At 41.1% G+C, this 24,389-nt stretch overlaps 3 protein-coding genes across 3 annotated transcripts; 1 reads left to right on the forward strand and 2 right to left on the reverse strand.

Annotated features, from left to right (window-relative positions):
- Positions 1–80: 80 nt before the first annotated feature.
- Positions 81–920, reverse strand: LOC134181997 (uncharacterized). Its single transcript, XM_062649304.1, has 2 exons — positions 706–920; positions 81–620 (listed from the first exon to the last, which is right to left on the reverse strand). Exons 1-2 carry the CDS (start codon positions 918–920, stop codon positions 404–406), a joined length of 432 nt encoding a protein of 143 aa, XP_062505288.1. The 3' UTR covers positions 81–403.
- On the reverse strand, positions 756–3,125 carry LOC134181996 (large ribosomal subunit protein uL1-like). The gene is made up of 7 exons (XM_062649303.1): positions 2,830–3,125; positions 2,591–2,674; positions 2,463–2,531; positions 1,866–1,977; positions 1,546–1,646; positions 1,408–1,486; positions 756–1,338 (listed from the first exon to the last, which is right to left on the reverse strand). Exons 1-7 carry the CDS (start codon positions 3,079–3,081, stop codon positions 1,238–1,240), a joined length of 798 nt encoding a protein of 265 aa, XP_062505287.1. The 5' UTR covers positions 3,082–3,125; the 3' UTR covers positions 756–1,237.
- Positions 3,098–24,377, forward strand: LOC134181995 (rho guanine nucleotide exchange factor 10-like). Its single transcript, XM_062649301.1, has 21 exons — positions 3,098–3,303; positions 3,364–4,278; positions 5,322–5,446; positions 5,512–5,589; positions 8,301–8,480; positions 10,287–10,403; positions 10,480–10,572; positions 12,394–12,558; positions 12,621–12,674; positions 13,491–13,597; positions 13,656–13,792; positions 14,517–14,632; positions 14,701–14,822; positions 17,042–17,133; positions 17,188–17,596; positions 17,934–18,020; positions 18,086–18,153; positions 18,214–18,255; positions 18,323–18,456; positions 22,274–22,442; positions 23,314–24,377. Exons 1-21 carry the CDS (start codon positions 3,162–3,164, stop codon positions 24,093–24,095), a joined length of 4,134 nt encoding a protein of 1,377 aa, XP_062505285.1. The 5' UTR covers positions 3,098–3,161; the 3' UTR covers positions 24,096–24,377.
- The last annotated feature ends 12 nt before the right edge of the window (positions 24,378–24,389 follow it).

The following is a 24,389-nucleotide window of genomic DNA, read 5'->3' on the forward strand; positions in this document are numbered from 1 at the left end:
TACAACACACTGGCAATACAATATAGAGACTCTCAACCGCCACAGTAATGCCGTTAGTTGATTCATAACCTCCTCTGAAATTTAATCAACAATTACCCTTGTAATGTACCAGTACTGGCACATACAGTTTCCAATATCACATTACAGCTGCAAGAATGGCATAATAATTTTGTAATTACAAATTAGTGTGTAGCTTGTTTGCTGCCTGCTACAGTGTGTGGACATCAACTAAATGTTGCAAGATATTTGATAAAGCAAAACACCTGACCATAAAGCTAAAAACTAGTGAGCATGTATTCTATTGCATTATTTTCTAATGAAGACACACATTACGTTTTGACAAGCTATGATAAATCTAGGTGGCATGGAGTAATCAGTAACAATCCAAGATGCAAGTCTCACTTCACCAGAATTTAGCGTTCTTGACTTCCCCGTGTTCAATCCAAGTGACAGAACCATCAAACACTGAGACGACATTCTCGGTCTTGACAAGCATTTCATAAGGATGCTCACCACTCTGACGTGGCCCTGGCTTCTCGATCATCGTTCCAGAGAAAAGACAGTGGCGACGGACATACACATGGTAAGTTATATCCTCATAGAAAACATTCAAGCACCACCTACACAAATTCAGAAATAAATCTGTTAGTCCCAGTGATTTATCGTTAGAGATAAAAGGATCAAGAGTTGGTTAGTTCTCCTCACTTAATCGCCCCTCCTTCATCTCTGCTGTGGACTTTATTCTTGATTTGTAGGTAGTTCTTTGTTGGGTCAACAGCCAGCCTCTTCCACTTCACAAACATTTTCTTCCATTCTTCGATTTCGCTTGTTCCCTCTGGAAGATGTACAAACAGTTGTGAGAGAACATTGGAAATTTCTTGGCGCTCATCTGGTGTGCAGAATTCGTGAAATGCCAACATTGCTAACACGAGGTTCCACGTGTCTTGCAAAAAAAAACGAAATGCAAAGATGTCAATTGAGCTCAAGCAAAACGTGAGAAGAATGCAGGAAAACCAAGAGATTGGCTAAAATCCACGTGAGGTGGGATCACTCAAACATTCCCACGCGACGTTTTCCGGGACCAACACATGCTGTCACGTGCCGTTTTCCGGGACCGACTTGTTGGCACGTGCCAGTTTTCCGGGACAACACCACACACTTTCGGTTTACGTAGGAGTCCTCGTTGATATCTATTATCTTAAACGCTCATTCTAAATCAAAGAAACTAATTTGTTGTTCATGCTGACTCAGGTTGCAAGTTTCTAAGAAAAGGAGAGAATTCTATCCGATAGCCAGGGCCTTCCGAAGATGACAGAGTGGCAGATTGTATTAAAGCACCTACACAATGTAAAACACTAATATGAGATTACAAGCAGTCTGTTACTTCTGTAACACATCCAAGGCAACCTTTGGGAACTCTGTATGCCATTAGTGATTGTACCAATGTCTTGATGTTGTCTCCTATTGATCGATCAGAAAAACTAAGCTACAGGTAAATATTTCCAATGAGAATGCAAAAACAAAGCACAAATTCCAAACAATTACCTTTCCCACTACTGTGTTGAGATTTCCTTCTTTGTCTGTATTGTACTCGTGTTCCTGTTTTAGCCTTTCTATGGCAGCTACCAGGTCATTAGTAACGGTTCCTAGAGATTTAATTACAATCAATAACAATCAGACATTTTAAGCATCCACACTGTATACAAATCTGTGCCCAATTAACAGCCAATGACATTATATATGATGATAAACTTGCTCCACACACAAGGTGGAAAAGATCCTAATTGAGGACAAACTCAAAATAAAAGGAATCTCGTCTGAGTAAACAGTATTACTAATGAATACATTATGTGTAGCACACAAACCTCGCCTAGGATGAGGCATCTTGTTTTTTAATGTTCGCTGCAAAGGCTGCAGACTATCGTACATAGACTCAGATGACAAGCATATGTCAAACTTGATTGAGCCTTCTTGCAGCTAAAATCAATAACAAATAAGCTAGTTCTATAGCAAACAAGAACGAAAAGAGGAAGTAAAGTGCAACGATAAACATGGCAGTGGCATAGCCAGATGGGGTGCTCAGGGTGCTCAAGCACCCCGTGTCTTCTGTTTTGGATCGCTGGTAGAAAATGTTCCATCATCACTGCAAAGTTCAAAATTACACTGGAGCTAACAGACAGTCTGTACTCCAATGCACGTATGCAGTTGTGCACTGCAATTAGCTTGACTTTCTTCTCATGCCACCAACACTGTTAATTAACTAAATTGTATATAACATATCGTTTATGTTGAGCACCTCCCTGGTTCGCAATCCTGGCTATGTCACTGATCATGGTAAGCACATGCTATTTTCTTATAAACTTTTAATAGAACACCTTTGCAATTATGAAGTTAAAATGTCTGACAAACCAATCAACCAAACAACAACTAAGGTTCATGAATGATAACTATCACACAGTCACCTGTTGTATCAGTTCCTTCCCACCTACAACATCTGCACCTGCTTGTCTAGCAGAATCCATCAATTCTTCCTGAGCACACAACAGATCACTAATATCATACATTACAGACAACGTCTGGTAAGTAGAACCTCTGCAATGACAACGATTCTCTTTACTGTGCCTAGTGGGTTTGGTAAAAGGACAGTTCCACGAAAAGCTCCTCTTTTTGAGTTCTAGATTTAAATGAAAGTAATTACTCGTATTACTCAATATTGTTACACATTGCAATGAAGACAATGAAATTAAATAAAATTATCAATTGCACAGCAATGACGTCAAACAACCTTTAAATTAATTAATTAATGAATATAATACAAACATTTACTACCTTTTTTATAAACATATTAAGTCGTAGCGACAGTTCTACCAGCTCGTCTTCGTTGCTACCTACTGCGTAGCAGCGCAGGGCACGCAGAGCAGTTTCAAACGCGTGTGTTGGTTCTCTTCGCTCGTTCAATGAGTAGACTTGGTCTTGACATGCTTCTTGTAGAACAACTCGCTTTGGAGTAACACGCCTTCCTCTAAGCAAGGCACCAAAGAGAGAGAACGACCGAACAAATATTCGTACACGGACGCTCATTTTTCGGTTCCATCCAGTTGATATCTTATAACTCACGTGACTAATCACTTGAAATCACTGCTAGAGGCGTGCAGCCCATCATGACAACGGAGGGAACAACCGAGAATCCGTCTGTTGATGATATGTTGTATCTACCAGGAGGAGACTCAGAAAGTGAGTACGCCGTCGTTCCTAGGTCTTCCACGTCTTGCGCGCCTCGTTTCCCTCCCTCATCAGCAGCAGGTTAGTTGAGCTAAAACTTTGTATTAGTGCGGCACTAAAGCGACCGATTTCCGGACTCAGATTCGTCCACTGACATCTACGTGAACGTCGAGATGCTGAAGAATGGACCGGAAGGAAAGGTAGACTTGGAAGACCCGGATAAAGCGCTCATTCACAAAGACTCTGACGCTGAACCGGTCGAGTCAGCCGCTTCATGCGATGCTTCAGACCAACAAAGGATAACTCGCAGCGAAACGTTTGAATACGGCGAGGTTGCCTTCATTGGCGACGTCTTGCGAAGAGAGGAAGGAAGTAAGGACGGACACGAGAGTGACAGACCGGCTGGAGAAGGTGATATAAAGTACGGAGAACTAGAACTGAGCCCTCCGTCTCAAGGAGTCATTGGAGAGAAGGGAGATACGGTGTACGACGAGGTAGCACACGAACTGAGCCCTTTAGCTGCAAGTAGTCCACTTACACAGGAAGTTGCAGCGAGGCGGAAGAATCCGTTTTTGTCGCCTCTTCAACCGTTTACTGCAGCTGGCGGCAATAATTCTGCGATTGCAGATTCTTGGATCTACAAGTCCCTAGACGTTGAATCTCGTGTAACAAAAGACGCTTACGATCCTGTTGTTTTTACTGAGGATTCTGGGTTGTATGAATCGATAGAAGCGCCACCGTCAAGAAAACAGGCACAAAAGGAAAACGAAGAGTTGGATAAGACGGAGGGAGAAGAAGAAGGTATCTACGAGCTTGTGCGTCCTCCCAAGTCTTCCATGCAGGCATCTCAACCAGCAGAGGGGGAACGTAGTGGGACTCCAATGTCGGAGGTGTCCGAGGTGTCGTCATTTGACTCTGATGAGATTGTGGAGGAAGTCAACGAGTCTTCTGAGCTACATCTCTCTTTCAAAATGTCAACCATGGATCAAGAACGTCATGTATTGTTACCCAAGTTCTTGTTGATGGAAAAAAAGCAGAGGCAAATAGAGCAACAAGGTAAAGTATGTGAGTGTTTACGGAAAGACACATTCTTGTGTTTTCCAAAGGGCTATAGCTAGTTGTGTGCATACAAGGGTGTAGATACTATGAAAGCACCAATACGTCTATGATGATTAGTTTGACAGGTCAGTCTCTTTTTTACAGGATTTTATGTCCATGAAAGGCATACCTGTAACTCTATCACTCACTATCCTGAGTAGCCTAGAATACCCAAATGTTAGAGAATAACAGCAAGTACTTTATACCGATTAGACTTTGTATTTCTGAGGAATCTTTGTTTAGGGAAATCTCTTAGACACTTCATTTTCAGCCTATTTTATCAGGGTGCATTTGTTATTCTGTAATGAGTTGTATTTAGCTATAGCATGTCAAATAAAACATCTGGTGTGTTAAAATGATGTAGAATACAGTAAATCCTTGCATATCTGACCCCCTTTTGGGCAAGTTACGGAGAAATAGGGGTCAGACAAGTGAAAGAACAGATAAGCGATGCCTCGGAGTTCCAACGGTACCTCGGAGTTCCAACGGTACCTCGGAGTCTCAGTCCACTTTCTGGAGTTCCAGACCAAGCCAATTCTGATGACTGTGTACGTATGTATGTACATGGTCTGAAACATGCAGAATAGATTAGTGATAAAATCATTACACGAAGATGTAATACGTGTACTGTATGTAAACTACAATCACCGAACTTATACCTACAAATATAAACACGAAGTTTGAATATACACACACCCGGTTACTCTTGTGAATAATAGTCAGTAATAGATGTGGAGGAAGCGAATGGACCCTCTTACGAACTGCAATTTACTGAAGATTTCTGTGCATAGATGCTTTGTATCACTGCCATGTCACTGCACTTGCACAAACGAGCTTGCAACATCATATGCTGTTCGTGAAAATGGTCAGATATGCAAGGGTCTACTGTATAGTTTTGTGTGTATTTCAGTGGTCGAGAACCTGCTTGACTGAACGCAGTGTGTTTAGATATCTAAAAAGATTCCAGCATCATATTGTTTATTAATGATGTTATATTTTAGGATCATTTGTGCTTGCATCGAGTCCTTATCTGAACAGGGCAGAACAACAAGCGGTGATGGAGTCCATAGATCATAAACGACCAGCCATACTTCCGCCGAGACCCAAAGTCTTGGACAGAATGGAAGTAATAGGAGATAGATTACTAGCTGCAAAATTTGATTTTGTTGACATTTGTCTTTTTTTGTGTAGACAAAGCGATATTTGATTCTTGAAACAATTATCAGAAGTGAGACAAGCTATGTGGAATCGTTGAAACGTTTAGTTGAGGTACAGTATGATGCCAGTAATAACACAGAGATTAATCACTGTTGACAACTACTATACCCTTAGCCCAGATATCCAGGCCTCGGGTAATAATGCTTTATATATAGAATGGATCAAGCACCGTAACATTACTTACTGTTATATGCAATGCAGTTAGTCTATGTATACCAGAAATCATTCGGTGACAAAAAGTGGCACCACTTGGTACAAGATCTGCATTTGGTTGGTGAATGGCTACCAAACTGACACTCTATTGGCCTCCATACTATCTAAGGCAAATAACCAGGTCCGCCATGTTAAGTCTTTTACACATTGATTCTACAGTTGGTTGATCATAAAGAGTGGTCCAGTCAAGGAAACAGAACGACAAGTAGTTTGCATCAGATTCGGTGTAAGTACGAAGCTGACCAAGGTGTGTTGGCCATGTCAACCACAGTCAAAGAGCACACCTTTTAAATCCTTCTGTACAACTTACTACACGCTATAAAGACTTCAAACTTCAAGACAACACAGATGAGACTGAAATACGACAACAGACAATAGCTTTTCTTGATTACATTGTTATACGATTTATACTGTTATACGATTTATACTGTTATACGATTTATGTACGATTTTGTTGTGTGCATTCTTTTTGGGTAGCTGCTGTGCACACAGACGTTACATTACAGAAGGGAATATAACGCCCAGACACCGCCAGTCAAAACAAGTCCATGTCCGGCCACATATTGTGTTGTTGGGACATTGGCTACTGGAACGGTCACACCCGAATGGCATGATTCGGACACTCATAAGTCAGACTATGTGCACTATCAGAGAGTATGCTTTCTTGGGGTACATCTACTATCCTTGAACTGGGAAGTGAGTAATGAGGTAGAGGTCACACCAGGTGTGCTTATTAGAGCATGTTACACCAATTATCTTAAGTGGTTCCAGTTGATGATCCCTTTGATCTCACTAGATAATTGGACAATAACCATTTCTACTTGGCTAATATGTCCTTGATATGCAAAAAGTGTTATCTTTTGGTTTCCTTTATAGGAAGGGCTTAAATAGTTTAGTAAACAGATGCCAGTTTTTCCGGTTTCTAACCATTTGAGATCATCAGGAAGGTCTAAAAAGCAGCGGAGATATTACAGATTTTCAAAGTTCACACTCATGGGGTCATAGACAGTATATAACCTTTGTTGGAAGTGGTGAGACGGGTTACTGAGACACCAGTTGCCGTAAAATACAAATTTTCACCTAGAATGCGTGTAGCACAGCACCAAATATGAGGACATGAATTGGTAGAAACATCGTCCCCAAGACGGTAATCAAAACATCCTGATTTGTGAATGTTTTCTTTCTTGTCATTGTCAAATAGCAGTGACTGCTGTTTCTTTGAAAATTCCAGTCCTTCTGGAGAGATCCTAAACGGTTTCTTTCAAAGAGCCTTTTGGCAGACTATACTGTCAGCACACTAAGTATCTGCAGAAAAGGTGAATACCAATTTAGTATGCCTTGATAATAAAATGAAGGAGCGACTAGGTTGGTGTGACACCAAAACTTCTTTGTCATATAATTGCCTTTCTTGACACCCAAACATGGCAAAGAAAACCTAACGCTTAAACTTCTGAGCAAGATAGTGAAGACAAAAACGTTGATGATAATGCAGAGGGTAGAGAAGCTGTAAAAACTCTTGCTGTTCGTTTTGCCAAACCACGAGAAAGCAAAGGAGTTAATATTCTTGCTCTACATGTTGCGGAGGTAGTCCATTATGATAGAAAATATCCGCACATCAGCAAGGTGTGCTATGAGTCTGTGTGGTACATAGTTCACACCTGTCCAGACATAGTATTAGTCTCCCCTTAACTACCACACATGTTGAAAGGATGTTTTCATCGCTGAAACTGATCAAGACAGACCGGCACACCAGCATGAGCAACACCACCTTGTCTGACCTTATGAAAGTATACCATGAAGGACCATCAATTCAAGACTTTCACGCTGACGCCGCTATTCAGCTGTGGTGGGAACGATGCAAGACCAACTGCTGTCCTAATCAAGGTTTCAGAAAGCAATAAAGAGCAAAGAAAACTGGAGAGTTGACCCAAGACGATAGCACTAGCAGCTTTAGTTTAGATGACTGGGACGTGTGGCATAATCCTCGAAGACCGCGTCTACAAGTAGTTTTCCAGAAGGTCTGACTGAATACAATTTGCACATTGTCGTGCTAGGTTTCCCTGTTAATGTTCTGCTATTGTCTCACATAATTATAGTGCACTTTCAAGTTTGTCTTTTGAGGTTCCATAATTTTTTACTTTATTGTAACGCAATAAAAGATTGCTTTGCAGGTATGTTGTCTCAAAGTTGTTCTGTTTGTTGTTATGCTTTGTATATATGTCGAATAATAGAAATAAAATGTTGTTTGCGGGTCAAAATTTGTTAGGGTGGGCGTGGTCTAAATGGGCGTGGCTTGGACGGACAAAGAAATTTTCTTATATTCCGCTCTGCATTACATAATATGCTCATCTAAATATGCATTATTATATCGAGAACGTGCATGTACAGTTTCGTAGCTAACAACATAGTAATTACAAAGTTATACTTAATTTATTTTTTAGTGTAGAGTCAACCAAGTAATCTTCCTGTATTGTTCATAATTGAGGATGTGGAGTATTCTGCTTGTGTTTTTTCGAATTAATAGATTTGATCTACTTTGATATATTTAGAATTATGCCCAACCTCTGTTGAGTGCTACAGGACGTCTGCTAAGTAAAGAGAAAGTCGACAAGATCTTCTACAAGATTCAAGATATTTGGGTTCATCACCGAATGTTCCTTGTTACGTTGTCAGATCGGGTGTCACAATGGAATCCGTTTACAAAGATTGGAGACATATTTGAAGGATCGGTAAGTAACAGAAAAGTTTAATTAATGCATGATGAATGAAGATTAATGATTTAGGTAGAGTTATCTTGAAGTCTTATGTTGTATCCTCATCAACTCCAGGGTTCTAGCCAGGTGTAGTGGCTCGCTACGCCTTCAGACCTGCCCGCTATGCCTTCAACATACCCACTACGCATTCAGAGATGACCGCTATGCTTAATTTTAACATACTGGCTAGGCACAGATAGTGTCTCTGTTCATACCTTTGGAACGTTTATCAACAGTGATAATGAGGGAGAAGGTGGAGACTTGTCAATCATGAGTCTGTATTTGTCAATCACGAGTCTGTATATGTCTGTATTATACAGACTCATGATTGACAAGTCTCCACCTTCTCCCTCATTATCAGTATACCTGTAGTATTGTAGTTGGATTTGTTGGTTAGTAGTTGAAGGTACATTTCGGCCACATGTGCTAGTACATTGCGCCCAGCATACACATTTGATTGTTGGTAACCAACAATCAAATTGAGACATTTGACGCATTTGCAGAACGAGATATGCTTACGTATGCTTTTAACTGATTAAATGATAAATTCTATCGGACGCATTTGTAACTTTTTCGATCGGGGCTCCAACTTCTCGAATGTCTACCGTAGATCGCAGTTTGCAAAGCGTGCTGTTTTGTTCAGTAGCTGAAACACTTACGCACAACTTACTCATACTTATCAAGCCGGCAACGCTTTCTAACGTGACACTGAAGAGGGTTTTCTCGCCATCATGTGTAACATCATGTGCCATCGACAGCAGTCGGTGGAGCGCGGTGGACGCCGAAACAGATCCAGACGCCAATACCACTTGCCTCTTTATCCTTTCAGTTGTGTTCATGTGCGACAGACCACTTATGAACAGCTGTTTTTACCACACACCAAAGGGGCCCTGTCGTAAAAACTGGACTCAACTGTAACTTCGCGTTGCAGTTCTTGTCACTTTCATCAGCGCATGGAGCTATTGGTTTTTGTCGTAAATGTGCGTTAGCACGCGCCTCTGAAATGTTGCGTTAACGCAAATCTCCGAAATGTCTCTTTAAATTACAGTATTAATGTATAATCCATACTCTACTATCAGTCTGCCTCAGTGTGATTTGTAGAAGCCGAGTTTCAGTCAGTACACCGAAAGCAAACGTTTTACAAAAGGTATGATCCTAAACCACTCCCCAAGCCAGCATAAATTTTTATTTCAAAAATTTGCACAGACAACACCAACATGTCATGCCCATGTGCCAGACTCATGTGCCATGCCCATACCGCTACGCCTTCCAAAAATCCTGGCTAGAACCCTGAATTCAGTGTAAAGCATATTGAATGTGTATAGTAATAGACAAGTGTACTTGACAAGCATTCAATGAGTATGCCATATGAGAAGTTTTCTTTACACCATGCTGATGTCTGGTGACTTAGTAACTTGATCTAATCGTTGATTCTTTGCTCTACATATACTTAACATTTGGACATCTGTAGTTAGCTGTGCCAGCATAACCCTAGCTGCAAAGAAGAGACATTAGAAGAAGTTGCATTGAGAATAATAAGGCAGTGGTAGGTGGGTTTGAATTTACACTCATGCCACTTGTTTTGACTGATAAGTTTGGCAAATTTAGCTTGTGAATGGACTTTAGTGTAATGGTGTTGTGCTTCGAATATACTGTACCCTTTCATTAACATGATAATAATACATTGGAGGTGCTTGCAAAATTTAATATCAACATTGGTGTCGATGTGTGTAAATACCTGTTGTGTTCTATTGTTGACTGAGTGCTAACTGCTGTGTGTAGTTTGCTCGTCAGATGGTGTTAAACGATTACATTGCCTTTGTCAACAACTTTGAATCAGCAATGGAGACACTCAACCAAGCAAAACACGACAACAGTTCGTTTCAGAAATTTTTGAAGGTTGATTTGAGCGTTGAATTGTCGGAATGATGGCAAACACATAGTTGGAATTAAATTAAGGAATGTATTTTGATAGGATTGTCAGTCAAGATTTCCAGACAAGTTGGACATCAAGAGTCTCATATTGAAGCCGATTCAACGCTTTCCACAATTTATTTGTTGTTTGCAGGTTAGTTGCTGTGTGCAGTTTACCGCTTGTTACTGTTGGGTGGTTGGTCACTTGTGGTTGTACCCCTACTTTGGAATGATTGCTTAGCGAATGTGTTGACTTTCTTTTAAAGACGTCATGTAGTTTTCCACATTTGTGCAAATGATGGTTTCTGCTTCCACTTCTACTGCACCTACTCTTGTATCACCTCACCCCTGTGACACGTCCTTAGCCTTTGAATTATGGGATGGCGTCTTGCTAGAGGATATGCCACCTTTATGTGCTAATTTGCAGAATAGTTTGACTAATTACTACAACTCAAGGTTGCTAGAACAACCTTTGCTATTACCTGTCTACTAATCCTCTGTCATCTCAGATTTACTAAAGCCCTTCAAATTCTCCTTCAGAGTCAGTGTCAGTAAACAACAAGTTTGCAGCTTTGTGTTTCAGTTTACTTTTTCTCAATCGAAAATGATGAAGGAGCTCCTCATTTTGTGAGCTGTCCACCACATTTGAAATACACAACAGAGAACAACTTCATGATTGTTTCATCTCTGATGGCTGTCCTTCGTATATCCAATTCAGCACGATTTGTTGCAACAGGGTGGTATGGGGCTAGCATGTTTGCCAGAATGTGCACAATGTTAAAGACAAATTGTTACCATAAATGACACGTTTGACCTCTTACTCAGGGACCAATATGTCCCACTGCTGTTCTTGACACTACTAAGCCATGTTGAGAATGCCATGCACTGGGTGCCAATTAACATCAATTAACACCAATTAAGTGGAGCTGGGGTGCGATAATGTTAGACACTGGGCCAAAGTTGGGGATGGGGGCTTGATAATGGGGCGATACAAGAGTAGGGACGGGTATATATGTATAACAGTTTACCTTCATTTATCAATAGTCTTGCTAATTTTACCAGCAAACATTAGGACTCAACACACATTAATAAGTAGATGAATGGCATTACTATCAATCATCAAATTGTTATTATTTATTAATTTGGGGCGAGACCCTTTCTATGGGTACTGTACTGTGTTGAGATGTGTGTGATGGTATGTACGTATGGTCTTGCAACCGACCAGCCAGAAATAACGTTGATTTTGAGCCAATCACAGACATGATGGTGTGTGATGTCACAATGCAGGTGTAGGTGTAATAGCTGTACATCTCTCCAGGTTGCTGCGTGCCAGTTCCAGGGGACTAATAATGTGCAAACACACTCGAGCTTCTAGAGATGGCTTGATGACTGCGGCCAAAAATGCAACTAAATGTGAGAACACGCTTGTACAAAGAAATTTACGTTAGCGCTCTAGCCATGTTCTCTGCGATGTCCGAACGCACGCGTCCTGCATGTGAATGAAATACTTGATCGTAGCAGTTTGATTTGAAGCGGACAAATTTACAGATAAATTTCTTTGCTAAACTATTGGTAGGAGCGTAGATACACACAACAACGTGGTTTGCATTCTGCTTTGCGCGGAGGTACATGTTCAAATCGGTTCGTGTCTACTACATACATTGTTCTTAGCTGACACATCAAGAGAGGAAGATGTTCACAACTGATTGCTGCACGCCACAGTACTACTACGAGAATGCAAACAGGCTGGAACCATAAAACTACTAAGAAATTTATGTTAGCACATAAACGTGCATGTTCTCTGCGATGACAAATCACTGCATCTCGGATCTGTCTGTTCTCACTGAAGCTCGCCCCAACAATCCTTTGCATTCTTAACTAGTAAATAAAGTTGCTGGTTGGCTGTGGATCGAGTTGCATTGAATATATTATTGCTAGGGAATGATTTACATGCTAATGATTATTATCTCCTTAGGATATGGTGAAGCACACACCAAGTGGGCATCCTGATAGATTTCCTCTACAAATGGCACTGACTCAACTGGAGTTTGTTGCAAGCACACTGAACGAGCAGAAACGTGCCATCGAGTCATACCTTTGTGTTCGAGATATTGAGAAGAGAATGGTTGACCTTGAAGAGGTCAGTCTTATAGAGCCGTTTGTGGAGATGTGGCATAATCATGTGGTTGTCTTTTTTGTTAGTCTATTCAGGCTCCAGGAAGAGGCTTTGTGCAGCAAGATTTTGTCCAGCAACAGGTAATGGTTTCTATTTCTATTCAAGGTATTATTAAAGGCTTGAGGCAATGTGTACAGCCACTGTATTGTTTTATTGCTCTGTAATACAGTTGGTACAGCACATGAACTACATATAGGGACACAGCAGTGACGGTCTAGTCCATGTAATGGTTAGACTCTGGAGTGAGTCATGAGCAGAAGTCATTGCAGGCGTGCTCAAACAGTATGAAGAGCTGCTACATATAGTATTATTGGTAGGGTTAGGGTTAGTGTTTAAGTGTGTTGTTGTGCTTTTAATTCTTTCACACAAATATAATCCTAATCCTAATTCTAACCCTAACCCTCAAATTACCCGGAAAAACTAGACATCCTTGGTTTGTCCGTATCCATCCACACTTTGCACATGGCATGTCTACTACTTAAGTTACACAAAGTCTCAAGCTTCACTCATTGTGCAGTGAAATGTCTGATATGCATACGTCTTGTTCTTTGCTTTCATTTTCTAGAAGAGGTTAGACAATGTAATAAGATGCAACGGTATGTGATTTCTAACCATATCAAAATTTACTCCAGTCAAGATGTTGTAGACGTGCGAAGTCTGGGCATTTTAGTTTGCAATTAAAATTGCATTCGATTGGCATTGTCATTATGTCAATCCGTCTTCGTTCGGCCGTAAATTGTTATGAAAATAGCTGACATGCATATACATATACACATATAAATAAATAAATAAATAAATAAACATTGTGACCTTTGATTGACATGACAAGAGAGAGACTCACTTCACTTGCCAATTATCGATCATGTTCATGGTTGTCTACTTTGTGTGTATTTTAGGTTATAAAGAAGGGTCAGTTGGCAAACAGAACATGCTGTTTGTTTTTGCTTTCGGATGTTCTCATCTGTGCATCTCTTGTGAAGAGTGAGTCACACAAACCTGCAAGGTTGGGTGTTGCTAGTATATCGTGTGCTTGTGGATGGCTTTGTAACATTTTTTGTTAGCTCGTTTGCTTGTAAGGGAAAGTACAAGTTCAAATGGATGGTGCCTCTAAGCAACGTTCACGTGGTGGATGTAGATTATGCTGTACTTAAGAAGAAGGAGATGATGAAACGTCGGTCACGCTATCATCCTGATGAAGGTAAGTTTGTCTACAGAAACCTTACCAAGAATAGAAAGTGGAGATGCATTGCAAGTTACATAATTTTTTTAGGAATACATGGGGTCATCATTTATGTGTTTTGTTGTGCTTTTAATTCGTTCACACAAATTTTTTGACTTGACACTTTCTATACGTTTGTTTGAAATGGTAGCGTTGGCTTTGACAGTGTGTAGAAACCAGTTAGTACAGTACAGTCTTGAATTACTTCATGTATCTGATACTGTTTATTGTTTGCTACCAATGCCATTATTGGTGGATGAACTGCAGTGGTGTCACAAAAATATACAATGTCTGATGATTTGACACAAGTAGCTGTATTTGTTTAGGCGTCGACTGTCCTAACTGAAGTGCTTTTGTGGGCAAATTATTTTAGGGTCTCTAACTGAGGCACCGTAGTTATTTTATGGAGCACCTAAATTAGAGCTTTACTGTAGATTTACTACTTGATTTCCAGCATATGACACAACTGAAAAGTAGCTTAATGTTTTTTGTTGATTTCTCTACTGTGCAGTGGCTTATGACAACTATGTACTTGTACAATGTACTAAGTCTTGGCATTATATGTAATGAGAATGTAGTTTGTTGTATTGTGTTCAACACATTAGCCTATCGTCAACGTACAGTCGTACTGCCTGGTTTATCAATGATGGCATTGAAGCAGTAACAATGCTAGTAGAGTCATTGATCCTAATTTTATTTGTAGGTGGGCTAGATGCTGCTTATGACGAGTTGCGGCAAAAGCAGACCAATCTCTTGCATGATTTTGACATTGTGAGTCAGATTGCCAGTCTTGTGTCTTGTCTGAAACTGAAGTACAAGGTTGTAAACTGCGTGACAAGTAAAGACAAATGTTGTTACTTATACTCTGAATTGATCGTAATTAACAGATATTGGATGACAAGAAGGTCAAGCAGTGGTGTAAGCAGCTGCAGATCAACATGGTAGACGTTGACAAGAAAGTAATTGCTCAACAAGGATCACGGTTGGATCTTCTCGTGCCAACACCAAGGTACCGTACACACCAAGTAAATGTAAATGTAAATTTACAATTTTTTGTGAGTGATATTGTAAGGATTTTAATCAACTTCCGCTTTGCCGTGTTCTCCTACTAGTTGTTTACGACTCTTCTAGTTGATCTGAAGTTTCCTATCTCCGATTCGAGATATCTAAGGTTAATTATTAATGCCGTTGACTTGTAAAGTTTGTGCCGGGAACGGAGAAAGAAGTCTGTTTAGATTTCCATTAGATCGAGCGCAGTTGAGAGTGGATTCTGCATTTGAGGCTAATAGGAAGGCAGTCGGACCACATTCTAGAGTAAGCGTAATATCGGTTGGATTGCTTTGAGAGAGATTTTATAGCAGAGCTAGTGAGCAGGTTAGGGTTAGGGTTATGACAGATGTAAGAGCGTTGTAGTTTCGTACCTGTTCCAGTCGTTTTACAGCACTACACATCAAAGCGGAAGTTGATGCGATGTATCCTCGAGGTTCCAGACCTACGAGCAAGAGAAGTCATAGCGAATGCCTCCAGCATTTTCCTCTTATCGCTATGAAGCTGCACCTACTTCACAGTGAAGGTGAATGTTCAAGTGTTGTCTCCAATCAAGCGATTTGATGTAGAGAGTCGCATTGTGCTAATCTATATTTTTCCAATACAAAACGATCCAGGTCGACCTCCAGTGACATCATGCCTCGCGCACCTTCTTCGTCTGGGAGCATTTGAAACGCGATTGCTCCTTTACGGAGTCGCTTTGGCTAGCAACTAGGGTACCGTTGAACTTTTGAAAGCAAGGCTATTTTCAAGAGCAACTTGTTTTGCGTGTGAGTTCCCCCTTAAGGTATCATATGTACTAAGAGGTAGTCTATAATTATCTCTGTTTATGAGTGTACAAAGAGTATGCTTTCCTCCAACTCTCTCCTTCCCTCCTGAAAACGTAAGGAGAAATGTAGCTCAATATAGTTTGGTAATAAAGTACGTATGATTGTCTCTTGCTTTCAAGTATTGCATTAGTTCTTTGCACAACACTAGCTAGTGCTCATCGTTTGCTATTCAGGCTGACTGCACATTGAGATCTGTGATGGAGGAAGCTCAACATTGGTGCGATTTGCTGAGAATTTGGATCTCACTGCATGTTGCTGCTTGCAATTGGACAAATTAACTTTGTTTACGAAAAAATAGGAGCTTGTCTTGCCAGCACATATACTGCTGTTTCTGCTTCTGCAAGCTTGGTCTGTAGTTGCTCAAGTTCTAGAGTCCTCTAGCAATGTTTGTGACACGCACTTCCTGCAAATTGGGTACTATTGTACTCTGTACTCCACTGTTCACAAACATGAAAACGTTTGTGAATTCCTGCTGTGGGTTGCTGGGAACCAGATGGACAGTGGGTCTTAGCTGCATAGACAAGATCGTTTTGTGTATAGATATCTGTGTACAGCATTGCGCATGTGCGTGAATGTACATTTTCTAAAGCATACACCACCGTCAACCCCCTCCCTCTCAGCGTACAGTTTGTACGTTTGCAAAAATGGAGACAATTATGGACGGCTCCTGAGAAATACACGTAAACTTTACAGTTTCACATTTTCTATTAAAGTCACACTCCGGAGATATTTGCTAGGCTGCTGGCTCTGCCTTCACTCGCTAATGGAAAATCCATACTAACCAAGTTGGGTATCTGGGCAAACCCGACACATGTACGCTGAGAACGTTTTATAACTTAAAAACTGACGGGACCGTTTCAAGAACTTTGTCCGCCAAGTGAAGCGTTTTTTGCACGCCGTCGGATCACACGAGTCTTACTGATGCAATCACCTTCCCGGAAATGGTCTCTCTGTTGTTTCTGTCGCTCCAAGAATGGTGGAAACCATCGTGCTATTTTCAGACTGTCTACAGACTGACCTTCTTTTCATCTGATTTATTCCCGTCTGGCAACATTAGAGAGAATCGATTTTGTGAGATTCTTTGTCATTGAAGGCAATGGACACTGTCGTCGATCGAGTTCTAATAGTTTACAAGGCACTCATCCCTACACAGGAACACTTTTGCAAACTTCCTCGATCACTGGATCTCGCTATTTCAGTTGCACACTAAGCTGCACACTATACGCTGCACAGTGTCTGGAGTGTACCTTCAACTTTGTAAGCATTGAACTTCAGTAGTAGTTTTGTAGTATATTGTTGTGGTATACCATTGTAATATTATGCGTGTAGTAGTCTAATGTTACTTCTCTAGGAACGATGAGAGTGTGTGCACATTTCTAATGCAATCACCCGAAGCAAAGGCGAAGCTGATTACTGCCATTCACATAGCGCTTATCAAGAAGAGTATTGTTAAGCAATTCTTTGTTTGTTTCTCTGTTGATTGACGTGTTTTTCTAGCAAAGCAAAACAATCCTGGTTGGTTGAGAGTTGATGCTAATGACGACGAAGATACAGACGAGGCATCGGTTGCCGAGACCAGATCACTGCCACTTTTCTTGACAAACCTGCATGCTTGTCCGACCGCCATGAACATCAAAATGTGTTGTGCTGCTATCAGTCGTGTGCTTGCTCCACCTCTGCTTGGCTATTCAACTGGTCCTTGTATATGGGTTTGCAGTTATGACGAGAAAGAGGACAGCGGCCTTGTCAGCATTTTTATTGATAGCAAGCCATACCCACGTGTGTTGGAGAGCTTCTCCGCTTGTATGTCCGAACCTCTTTGCATCGCTCCAGTTCTACTGCAAGACACGACGGGCGGACGTTACAATTTTACTCCTACAATGTGGATCGGGACAAGGAGCGAAGGGTATGCGACATTCTTGTACTCAGACCTACACGACGTCGTGCCAGCAACTCTCGTTGCTTTCTCTTTACTGCAAGAGTGCCTATCTGTCTACTGTGTGTCTACAGTCTGTCTGCTGTCTGTCTACTGTCTATCTACTGTTTGTCTACTGTCTGTCTACTGTCATTCTATATGTCTACTGTCTGTTTACTGTCCGTCTACTGTCCGTCTACTGTCTGTCTCCTGTCTGTCTACTGTCTTGTCTGTTTGCTTGTCATCTCCTTTTTTTTTCTGCTCTCATTTCTGTAATTGCTTGCTTGGTACAAGATTTTTGTCGATATGTTGCTGTTTGTATTCCCAGTGTCGTGCTGTTTGATGCACAAATGAATCGAAGCGAACGAAAACCGTTGCTGCAACTACCATTTCACGTATCCGTCAGAAGTATAGCGTAAGGACAACAAACGTCGTTGTTAGGATAGCATTTAATCAATGCAGTTGTGTTCAATTTTTTAGATCTACTGGTGGTCGTGTGTACGTTGGTCTCGGCAGTGGAACACTGACGGTGTTTTCAGCTGAACGCAGTGAGATTGTGTGCTGTGCGGTATGTAGTATCAGGTGTTGATTAACTTTTCTTTCTTCAGTGTGTCAAATTGTGGAGCAAGTTCCAGATGAACGTTGTTCGGGTGTGTTACTCTATTGCTGGGTGTTTGAGCTAGGTTGCTTACTGTTTTTGGTTTTGTGTCTCTAAAGGTTCATTGGCTCGTCAGGCGGATATGAATTTGAGTTTACAAGCAGTCAATTGTATAGTAGTTGTTGGCGATGAAGTGTGGTGTGCATCGGGTTGCACTATTTACATCATAAGTGATGAAACGTTAACTATCAAGGTTAGTGCACTATAACTTATTTTGTATATACTGTATACACAGGATTATATACTGCAGGGTTCTAGCCAGGTTTCCAGCAAAGCATGGTGGCAGGGCGGGGCTTCCTAAAAGGGGCGTAGTCTTTTGCAAGGGGTTTGGATTTGACATGGTTATGGTTTTGTTAAAAGCGTAGCCCTGGTGAGTTTTTTGTGACTTCCTCTGCTTATTAATCAACCTAGTCAGAATAACTTGGCAGTTTTAAGATGACCTTTGCGGAAAGAGAATTAGCTGTTTTATATCAATATTTTGTAAGGGACAAGTATGTTTGTATAGAAATACCACATTCTAATTCAATCATGATGCTTCCCATTTAGTCATCATGCTTTGTAATAAGATTTGTTAGAGAGCCCAACACGGACATAGTAAATAGCACACTGGCTGAGGCCATAATTAGCACTCTCTGTAAAAGGTCAAATTGAACAATGAGTAGTGCGAACTTGTGTGTTTCCTATCCTTGTAGTAGTGAACACAGCCACTAATTCCAACTGGAATGTTTGTTCACATGGCGTGGCAGCCCGCCACCCCTTAGTATGCCTGGCTAGAACCCTGATCCTGTACATCTGATAGTATTATATGTATAGTGTACACTGTATAGTCTTGTCCAGATCCTACGCCCTACACATGATTTAGATATTAAACAGACAATTCACTAGAGCCAAAGGCGGTGTGGTGCCGCGCTTTACTTTGCCTTGCAATGTTGAGAGTCGGCATGCAAGGTTTGCGTGTGCTTGCGTGTTTTGTTATACTACGAAGTTACATTTTCATGATGAAATGTTGGAGATCTCTTCTCGAGTCTTTTGGTAGCAGTTTCAATGAATTGTAATGTACTGATTCTTTGGCCGTAAACTTGAGTGAGGTTGTTAGGTAATAGAAGGAAGGCAAGCGAAGGTTTCCTTCATGGCAGACTGGATGACACGGTATTCTTGGTTGCTTGCGGTTCTTGATGAGAATGAACCGGAGAAATTTTGTGGTTTGATGGGCATGCAGGTACATGCACACACACACACACACACACACACACACACACACACACACACACACACACACACACACACACGCACGCACGCAGCACTTGCTTGTAAAATAGCAAGAGTAGGGGCTGAGAATGACGGTGCAATTCAACAAGCGTTTGAAAGACGAGTGTGCCTTTAGCGAAAGGCTTTGACTGAGGTACTCAAAATAACATACACTTTAGCCAAGAAAGAAATCTAACTTCCATGTTTCTAGAGCCACGGCCTTTGAGGTTTGGTTGTGCCCCACTTTGAAAACATCCTAGTGACTTCACTGTTAAAGGGCCATTTCGGAGATTTGCGTTAATGCAACATTTCAGAGACGCGCGCTAACGTATATTGTGGTAAAAAGGCATTGGCTTCATGCGCTGATCATAACTGATGGAAGTGACAAGAACTGCAACGAGAAGTTACAGTTGAGTCCAGTTTTTATGACAGGGCCCCCTTCGGTGTGTGGTAAAAACAGCTGTTCTTGCGTGGTCTGTCGCACTTGAACAGTACTTAAAGGATAAGGAGGCGAGCGGTATTGGCATCGGCATCGGTCGTTCGGATCTGTTTCGGCGTCCACTGCGCTTCCGTGGAATCACGGACATGCTGTCGATGTCACGTGATGTTACACGTGATGGCGAGAAACCCTCTTCGTCACGGTATAGCAGCGTTGCTCGCCTGATAACTATGAGTAAGTTGTGCATAAGTGTTTTAGCTACTGAACAAAACAGCAAGCTTTGCAATTTGCGATCTAAGGTAGATATTCTAGAAGTTAGAAGTCCCGATCAAAAAAGTTACAAACGCTTCTGATAGAATTTATCATTTAATCAGTTAAAAGCGTACGTAAGCATATCTTGTTCTGCAAATGCGTCAAATGTCTTAATTTGATTGTTGGTTACCAACAATCAAAGGTGTATGCGGGCGCAATGTACTAGCGCATGTGGCCGAAATGTTTCTTTACACGATGTGTTGAGACTTATAATGTTGTTGAGTTATATTGCTAAAGATGAATGGGTAAATTGCTGTTGTATGATACTAATTGTGTGTTCCTTATTCTTCAGTAATGTCTTAGCTGTTTTCTTCAAGTTTTCAAGGCTATTCATTTTTTTTAAAGTTTTAGGACTGTTTGGCTTTCAAGCTCTTGTTGTTTTTGATCGAAGGGATAAAGTAGACTAACTGTTGATAAGATAAGTTACTCGTGGCAGTGAAGATTCTCGATCATAGTTGCTGCTTGTACTTGCAGTGTTGAGTTATTGATGTTATGTTTGTTGCAAGTATATGCATTACGATCAGGTAGGCCAACTGCCTTTGCTGAAATTAATAACCCGGGGTTGTAGATGTTGTATTCTCATTGCTATGACAGCACTGGTCATGTCAGCAATTGTTATATTACTGTACTTGCTTATTATTACCCCAGTGCTCAAGTAAGCTCCAGCCCCTACTTTGGCCAAGGCTCTAAGATTTTCACACCTCTTAGTCCTTAATTAAAGCCTGGCTCACAATATTGACGCCGACGTCGACGTCGACAATAGAAATGAATCCTATTCCAGCGTCGACGTCGGCGTCAACATCAAAGGATGCCGCCAACGTCGAGGCGGTTTCTTTGAAGTTTGACGCTCAACTCAGCGTCGGCGTCATATTGTGAACCAGGCTTTAGTTAGTGCTAATTGGTGCTTTCCACATTGCCTGTTTACTAGATTTGTGTCTGTAGAGATGCTGAAATTCTTCAACTTATGCATGCCTATCGACCACGTGTTAAAGGTTTGATGACTCAGATACATATAGAAGATTAGGTTTCTATATTTTAGATATTGGAGGTGGTTTAGTATAGCAACATGCTGTTTAAGTTAAACAAATCAATCACTTCCGTCGATTAATAACTTTAGTGGTCACTTTTTGAGTAAGACCCCATCCCATACTTGACCTTTGACTCTGGCCAGCCATTGGGGTGGGGTAATCATCAAGGAGTACAGTATTCATGCACGTGAAGGATGAGATTTGTGTGCATTGTGTTGTACATTTGGTAAAGTTAACTACAAGTTCCATATGTGTTTTGGAAAACACTTTGAATTTTACGTCTGACTATCCAACCAAACCGTTTTTATTAGTAAACTAGATACATGCCCTGTCCTTCATCCCGGATGTGCTGAATGAATTCTAGTCTTGCTCTCTGCACTTTTTTTGATAGAAGTCGACACACTTTTCGTGTAGCGCTTGCTGCAGAAAACGTGTAGGTTGGATTCGGTGCAAATGCAATCAGAATTTGGAGAGAAACGAAAGCACTAGAAGAGTAGGTTCCATCAGCAAGAAATTTGATTGCTCGAAGCTTTGCAAAGGACGATGACACGTACAGTCTACACAGGACTGGGCGTGTGTTCAAATGAACTGGACTGTATCGTTTGCGTCATCAAGAAATTTATGTGGTGGTTGACCCCTTGCAAATTTTTTTAGAATTTTTTACGCAAACCTTTTGCTTTGCGTGCCAAGTGTGAGTGCCAATTTCGGTTGCGAACGGACAAAAGACGTGGCTGCGTATCGCGAACACACACACACACACACACACACACACACACACACACACACACACACACACACACACACACACACACACACAATTTGAGCTTTATAGATACTAGATACAAGGAGTAATTGTATTTTCTTGAGTTGCACATGTTGGTTGCATGTGTTTGGGCACTGTTGACTTTTTAAGCTCTAGTTAATCATACCGATGAAGGGGCAAAGAAATATGCTGTAAATATGTTTGTTGTTTGTTCTTGTAGGACATCATTGAAGTGGACGCTGCAGAAATGGTAGTCATCCACACTATGGTTGGCGTTGGATCCGGTCTATGGTTGGCTCTTTCCAATTCGCCGACTGTTCGTCTGTATTATACCGAGACGCGGCAGTTTGTTCAAGAGGTTGCAGTGAATAGAACGATTCACAGCCTTGGTAGGGCTTGTGTTGATCAGTTGGTTGCAACTGTAGCAGCATGTTAGTAACATACAAACAGTACTGCAGGTGGCAAAGGATAAGGAGCTGCCGTTAGACTGTCACGATCCCCTCCCCTGCCAGATGGCTGATTTCCTGTGTACTACGCAGGAAACCATGGGCTGGACAGTACTGCAGTGGTACACTGTACTATAAAGTCTGTCCAGCTAACAGTCTGCTATTAGTACTGCCAGTCATCTGATCTATCTGTACTGCTTGGGTCAGGTTGAGGCAACCAGCAATCAGGGTCGGTTATAGATCAGATGACTGGCAGTACTAATAGCAGACTTAGCTGTACAGACATTATAGAGACAGATAGCAACAGATAGCTGCACGTTTGTAGTTGTGGTCAATATAACTTGCAGAGATAATTATAATAGTTAGTACAGTAATGCAGGCTGGTCACGTGACATACATCTGGCTTTGCCTCCTGCATACCACGTGACCAAATAATTAAATTTATTTATTGCCCACATTGTGGGATTCTGTTTTTGATTAAATTAGTAATCTTCTGTGTTTGGAGGGAAGTATGCCTTGGAGGCACCAATAGTGAGAACGCACTTGTTTCTGGCACATGAGAAAATGTGGAGGGAAAACTGGGAATGGAGGCATAGAGTAGTGTTTGTGTGGTTTGTTTGTGTATGGAGGATTTTTGTGTATAAATTAATTAATTGTTAATTATTATTTATTATTTATTATCAATTATTATTTATTAGTAATATATATATATATATATATATATATATATATATATATATTAGTTTAGAAACTTTATGCAACAAAGTAGCCAGTTGCTTGTTTGTATTTAACAGTATGATGTTGTGCATTCTAGATCCCGGCTACTTCAAACGTCAATCTGAATCGTCTAGTAGGAGCACACGTGCAGTGACGTGTAATGTCACGTGTCTATTTGCAGCTCACGGCCATCTCTTAGTTGGCACGTCTTGTGGTCATATCGTTGGACTTCCTATTGCTCAACTTGAGGGCATCCCGAAAACGAGTGGCAAAGCGGTGTTGAGCGTTCATCACTTCAACGATTCAGCTGTGCGCTTTCTCGTGTCTAATGATAATCAGATCCACTTGAGTGGCAACTTGCGAAAAGCAAGTACAATGTCTCAAAATTCTTCCTGTTATATTGACTTGATTGCCATGCAAAGAAAAGAGGACGAACAGAAAGACGACGATCAGCGGTTGAAGTCTGGTGCGGACAAAGAGCAGCAGGCAGAGATTTGTCAAGCAGGAGAGCAGGAGTCATCAGAGTCGGAGTCACGAGAGCATGAGTTGAAAACTGGTGCAACTGTAGAAATCAGTAGTGCTAGTAGTGACGAACAAGAGCACAAAGACGCCACGACAACAGACAAGGAGTTGAATGAAGGATACGAGGCTCCTTGGGATTTCGTAAACAAACAAAGAGCGAAGAGCCCGGTCGTGAATCTGGAGGACGATTTGTACGGGCTGATTCAGTCACGCTCGTTTTCGTGTGCGAAAATCTCTGACGACCAAACGAGCATCAAAATACGCTATCAGCTTCTAATGGCTGGTGGAGACACTTACAAATGGGGAGACAATGTCGCTGATGATGGACAAGTGATAATGTGGAGAATTAATTATTGATACGGATTATATATGAATTTCGTTTGTTAGTTGGCGATGAGTGGGTGTGTGTCACGTTGTATCATTTGCTTTCTATAGGTTTGTATTTCTGGAGTTACACAGGAATTTTTGTTGATACTGTTACAATGTAGTGTTGCATAAACTTCTTTAATATCAACTGCCTGGAAGGCTAGAAAAGGGACGAATTTCTAAGTTACAATGTATCACTAACAGACTGTTATTTTGTAGGGTTTGTTGTTTCTTAGTGTTTCTAGTTTAAAAATACCTTGAACAATAGTACAATATCTTAGTGTG

The sequence above is a fragment of the Corticium candelabrum genome, chromosome 7 (assembly GCF_963422355.1).
Source record: "Corticium candelabrum chromosome 7, ooCorCand1.1, whole genome shotgun sequence".
Taxonomy (NCBI): domain Eukaryota; kingdom Metazoa; phylum Porifera; class Homoscleromorpha; order Homosclerophorida; family Plakinidae; genus Corticium; species Corticium candelabrum.

Coding starts and splice junctions, on each gene's coding strand:
- LOC134181997 (XM_062649304.1), bottom strand. CDS start 920: ATGTTGGCATTTCACGAATTCTGCACACCAGATGAGCGCCAAGAAATT. Junction 621..705: donor GATGAAGGAGGGGCGATTAA/GTGAGGAGAACT, acceptor GAATTTGTGTAG/GTGGTGCTTGAATGTTTTCT.
- LOC134181996 (XM_062649303.1), bottom strand. CDS start 3,081: ATGAGCGTCCGTGTACGAATATTTGTTCGGTCGTTCTCTCTCTTTGGT. Junction 2,675..2,829: donor TTAATATGTTTATAAAAAAG/GTAGTAAATGTT, acceptor ATTTAAATCTAG/AACTCAAAAAGAGGAGCTTT. Junction 1,487..1,545: donor TCAACACAGTAGTGGGAAAG/GTAATTGTTTGG, acceptor ATTTACCTGTAG/CTTAGTTTTTCTGATCGATC.
- LOC134181995 (XM_062649301.1), top strand. CDS start 3,162: ATGACAACGGAGGGAACAACCGAGAATCCGTCTGTTGATGATATGTTG. Junction 13,793..14,516: donor ACGCTATCATCCTGATGAAG/GTAAGTTTGTCT, acceptor TTTTATTTGTAG/GTGGGCTAGATGCTGCTTAT. Junction 17,134..17,187: donor CATAGCGCTTATCAAGAAGA/GTATTGTTAAGC, acceptor GTGTTTTTCTAG/CAAAGCAAAACAATCCTGGT.